This window comes from Apaloderma vittatum, unplaced genomic scaffold (genome assembly GCF_000703405.1).
Source record: "Apaloderma vittatum isolate BGI_N311 unplaced genomic scaffold, ASM70340v1 scaffold41095, whole genome shotgun sequence".
NCBI classification, from domain to species: Eukaryota; Metazoa; Chordata; class Aves; order Trogoniformes; family Trogonidae; genus Apaloderma; species Apaloderma vittatum.
Genome location: NW_009716120.1, coordinates 231 through 5,791, shown reverse-complemented (window position 1 = coordinate 5,791; position 5,561 = coordinate 231). Strand labels below are relative to the sequence as shown.

Sequence of the window (5,561 nt, the reverse complement as noted above, 5' to 3'; positions counted from 1 at the left end):
GTTGGTGTGGTTGGTATCCAGAGGAATGCAGAATGCAAAGGAATGCAGAATCTTCTACTTCGATTTCCTCTAAAGGGCATGAGGTTCTTCTGAAGTGTTCTGGCCTTTATGGAGAAGTTAGAAATTCTTAGCTAAACTTCATCAGTTGAAGAGGAAGAAGAAACAAATCTAAGCACCATGTTTACAGTCCTAATCTAGTTCCTATCTTGTGCACTTGAGCTCAGATACAGTCACAGACAAAAGCCAGAGGCAACCACAGCCTTTACCTTAGCAGTGTTAACAGCAGCCCCGTAGCCAGTAGAGATGCCACAACCCAGCAGGCACACTTTATCGAGAGGTGCTGCAGCATCTATCTTTGCTACTGAGATATCAGCCACCACAGTATACTCAGAGAAGGTGCTAGTCCCCATGAAGTGGTAAATCTGCTTTCCTTTGCAGGTGAATCTGCTGGAACCATCAGGCATGAGTCCTTTCCCCTGAGTAATTCTTAAGGCAAAGACAGGAAAGTACAGTCAGACTCTTAAGCAGTAAATACGCTTGCCAGACAGTATCCCTTAAGGAGCACAGAGATGCAGTTCCATACTTGCACTGTTATTTTTAATCATTCCAATAAACCAAAGAGTTCTCAGAAATTAGATGCTAAACTTTAAAACTTCATGCTGTTAATTCCTCCATGGAAGCAGAGAAAGAAATGGAGTTTGTCAACATGCTGACCTTGTTAGCTACCAAGCTAACTGCTTGTACCACAGCACCACACCCCGGTCTTTTCCAAGAGCTAAATTCCCTGAGTTGCTTCCCTTAATATGGATTAAATATAGTCAGAGCATTTATGTTTTCAAAGCTGTGGACAGAAGCTAGCAGTTTATACCTTTGCACATATAAAACCAGAGAAACAGTTTTATTTAAGGGCAAAAAAGAAACATTTTATTCAAAGATAACTCTTGTAATTTACTTTTGATAACCCGAACAGGTATCCACATGAACAAATACTATACCGTGTGTCAAAACCAAAAGTATACAGACCTTATCTTCTGGCACAGATTTGTTTTAGGATTCTTACAGAACTTGCACTCTCCACACTGAGGGATGTATAGAGGGATAACAGTGTCTCCTTAGGAAAAAAAAAAATTCTGCAGCTAGTTATCAAGTCAAGCAAGGCATTAGGAAAAACCTGATGGTTTCTATGTGAGCTTGTGTTCAATTAAAACCTTCTTCATGTATTAAAAATTGTTTACAGTATAGAGTAGCACTGTTTATACAGAGTGTTAAGATAAAACACTTTTCTCATGTCTGGGCAGACAGCGGAACAGAAGGTCATCACTCCAGAACAGGAACTTTACTGTGAAACAAAACAACCCCAAATTGGAACTGAACAACATGATTAAACATTCTTAAGCCCTGTAATTAATCCAACAGGAAACAACTACCACTTGTAAATAAACCCTCTTCTAACTATATCGATCCATTTTCAGGTAAGGGCTCCTTCAAGCATTAGACCAAGAGCACATTGAATAGATTAGTGTTGTATCTCACAGACAAGAGAAATCTAGACAGGCCCACACACTAGATGAAGACATATTAACTCCTGCGATACGGCATTTTAGTGGCCCAATTTCACAGCTGACCTTGTAGTAAAGTAACACTTTCAAGAAAGGCAGAAAACTTGTAAGGTATTTTCTTACCTGGCTTTACTTTTGTTACTCCTTCTCCCACACTCTCTACAATTCCCGCTCCTTCATGACCCAAGATCACAGGGAAACATCCTTCGGGATCAGCACCGCTCAGAGTATAGGCATCAGTGTGACAGACAGCAGTGGCAACTATCTGTGAAGAAATACATAATGTGAGGCACCTTGAAGAACAGAATCGTAGCCCAGATCTAAGTCAGAAATTCAGAACAATTGCACCTGGAAGTGTTTGTGATGCAGGCAAGATAATTTCACTCCTGGCAAGGCACAGGAGCGCCACGGCAAGGCACTTTTTCTTACTTTGGAAAAGTAAAGTCGTGACAGTCCATCTTTCTCATTTCTGTCAACTAAATGGGTAGGAGATGACATCTGGTTTCCCAAAGCTAGAAAACAGTACTGCCAAGTTGTCTCAAAGTAGGTTGACATCTCAGATTTAAAGTTAGTCTCTCAAAGGTAAAATGACCAGAGACCACACAGAACTCTTCAGTACTGCATAAATCTAGTTTAAGTCTCAAGCACCATGCAGAGACTTTTTCTACAAGATAAATGTTACCTTAATGTATACTTTTTTGGTAGATATGGGCTACTGGAAAGTCCTTGATCAAATCAGAAACTTGGGTGTGGGGAAGCCAACAGACCAATTGCAGCTCAGCAGCCCGTAACTTGTGGCCTGACTGAAGTAAAATCCAGCCTGTTACACACCTGCCACAGGTCACAAGCTAATGCCCTTCACGCAAGGGCAAGTTCCTAGCTCAGATCTTTTGTGGGAGCTTAGTCTGTAACAACTGGAATTGATGCCCAAGACTAGCCACGACAGTTAGACCAGACTGTGAAGTGAGACCATTAGAAATTAAAAGTGTTTTTCATAAACACAAGATCTAACTACTGTCATTTTCTTCTTTGTAAAGCCAGCTGAGATACTAATGAACCAATGTTACGCATTCAGCATTTCTTCCGTTGGTAAACAAACTGTTCAACTTCACTACTTAGTGTCCCAAAATACAATGCATACAGCTAATGATTGATTTAATTACCTTGATACGAACTTCATGAGCTTTTGGTGGAGCAACCTCCACCTCCTCAAGAGAGAGAGGCTTACCTGCCTCCCAGGCAACAGCAGCCTTGCATTTAATAACCTAAAAGACAACAACAACAAAAAAGAGGACATCTGTTGTATGGTTCATTTAAAATAATTCTTGTTCAGCCAAGTGAGAAAATGGCTTTTGGAAAGAATCCCAGATCTGAAATTCGTAATTTCAACACAAAGGTTTAATTGCCCTACATTTGCTTTCGGGAAGCTAAATAGTAGTAAGTAAACCAAGATCTGAAACTTGGATGTCATTCTCTTACTGAACAAAAAAACTAACAGACCCAGGAGTGTTTAGCAGATACTCAAATATTGCAGTAAAATGAGCAATAGGAATGGAAAGATTGCATAATAAAAATAGTGGTTTAAAATAAGAGACTGGCATTCATCTGAGATATGTTGCTCCAGCACAGAGTGTGCAAAGTAAAAAAAAAATATATCAGAAAGCAAACTGGAGGTCACACAATGATCTGAGGCCCACATCAAGAGTGAATTTCTTGTTCCTTATCCCGGTGGCTTTCGAGTACAATTTTGGCAAGGAGATGCATATGTGTGCAGCTTTCATGCAAAGCCCTGCAGTGATGCTGAGGGACCAGGGAGATTTTCCTGTACGGTTATTGTCAGTGAGTTACTGTGCACTAACACCTCTGCAGAGCCTGCGAGGATTACTGCTAGCAAGTCTTCATTCATCACTCTCAGTTTTACAAAGAATCACTCTGGGTCTGTCCTTCAGGATAAAATGGGCAGGGGATCAAACAACCTGAATCTTCCTTTCTGACAAGACATAACATCAAATGTAACAACACAATAGCTTTCTGCAGGGCACACAGACGAGTTGCGAAATCAAATTCAAGACCTTCTCTACATAAAATCTGTTGAGGAATGCTGTTGCAGACTAGACTGCTTTGGAATAGATCCCTTTGCAACCTACTCCAGAATAGCATCCATGTATTTTGGAATAATTCAGTTATACAAGAAGACTTGCACTGATTGTCTTCCATGCAAACAAGGTCTAAGCCTTTGCTATGACAGAAACACAGAAATACAAAGCATTTTACAGCAGGCACTATAAACTGATATAAAGAAATTACATTCTGTGCATTCAAACAAGCTGTGGCGTTCCCATGGAATCACTGAAAGAGGATTAATGCAAATTCCCAAGACCAGACACAGAGTCATCCAGCCTTTTTTTGAACTTTTATTGCCTGGAAGAAATAACAGCACCAAGACCACTTTTTGAGCTTGCCAGGTCCGATTCATCACCTTTGTGCACAGGAGAAAATAACGGGTGGTTTACGACTTTGTGTAGTATTTGTGTTGTACAATAAACAGCATTGGACATTGCCAGAAACAGTTAAAACCCTCACCGTACCTGTGATAGCAGCACTGCAGACCTTTACCTTGCCTAAACTTGCTAAAACAAATACTGCCAAGCCTAAAGGGCCTGAAGCTTTATAACAGAAAGCAGGTAACCGTTCCTACAGCTGGCAGAGGCCAAGATTGGACAGAAACACCCTTAACCCAGAACCATGAATTTCCCTTGCCCTCCTTTTATTACCAGGGTAAATATTATCCAAATGCACTGAATGCAACATAGTAACTAACTGTGCAGTCACAGTATGGGCATTGATCACAATTTCTAAATGTACCAAAGATTTTGCCAGAAAATTCAAGGCACAAAGTGCAAGAGGAGCCATCATTTGATAAATCATTTACTCATTTTCAGTCCATCCCTCATCCTTCCCTCATGAAGTCACTTGTTCTTACACGGGAGGCTGTGCATTCTTAAAATCTGAATTTCCACAAACTTATTAAACACAGGATTGAAGAGGCGAGAAAGGAAAAGTCTCCGTGCAGGATAAATTCTGACCGTCCTAAAACTAATATTACACATCTGGAAGCATATTTGGAAATATTAATGCCTGGGTCAGAAACCTTTAAAGATGGCTTCTGAAAACTCGTGTCAGTTCACACAGCCAGAAATGCCCCATGACTATTCAGAGTTTTTATCAGAAAAGCCCCATCCTCTGACTTTTCAACAATCAAAGCTTTCCACTGATATTTTGACAAAAATCTTGAAGCCAACGACTGGAAAAAAATCCTGGCTTTCTCCAGTTCTTTCAGAATCACAGAATGGTTTGGACTGGAAGGGACCTTAAAGATCATCTAGTTCGAATCCCCCTGCCACGGTCAGGGCCACCTCCCACTAGACCAGGTTGCTCAAAACCCCATCCAGCCTGGCCTTGCACACTTCCAGGGAAGAGACTTCCACAGTTTCTTCATCTTCTCTATTAACATATTAGCACAGAAACAAAACTGGTGAGTTGCTTGTAGCTATGCACAGGACCAGCTCTGTCACTCAAGATGAAACGGAGCTCTCAGCAGTGGCAGAAGCTGCACCACCCACTCTGAGACTGCTGCTGGCCTGGAGCAGCCATCAGTGCCTGGACAAGCGAGAGCACTTTGCCAGCTTAGACCCGGGGCACTGAACAGCTGCACCGAAAATAAAGCGGTATTAAGCAGGTTTTTGGACTATGGTGATGTTTTGAAAGCCAATGCAGTAAAACATGCCGGGCAATGGTTCTGAGAGCAAGCAAGGTCCAGCTGTACTGAAAACAGACTGGCACCACTGCTGCAGAGGGGCCTCAAGGATCGCTCTCGATGCAAGGGGGCAGCTTCCCAAATTACTTCTTGCCCGAATTCCCCTTTTCCTTCTTCTCCCACTCAACAGTCAGGGGAAGAAAATGCACCGGGTGAACTCTGCTTAACCCCTGCTCCCAGCCCTA

General features: G+C 41.8%; 1 protein-coding gene across 1 annotated transcript; it reads right to left on the bottom strand.

Annotated features, from left to right (window-relative positions):
• Window positions 1-230: 230 nt before the first annotated feature.
• Window positions 231-2,824, bottom strand: LOC104273921 (alcohol dehydrogenase class-3; the record flags this gene model as incomplete). Its single annotated transcript, XM_009869407.1, has 4 exons — window positions 231-486; window positions 1,024-1,111; window positions 1,683-1,824; window positions 2,723-2,824. Coding segments are annotated over 4 exons (588 nt in total), but the record flags the coding sequence as incomplete, so codon positions are not given.
• Between the last annotated feature and the right edge of the window lie 2,737 nt (window positions 2,825-5,561).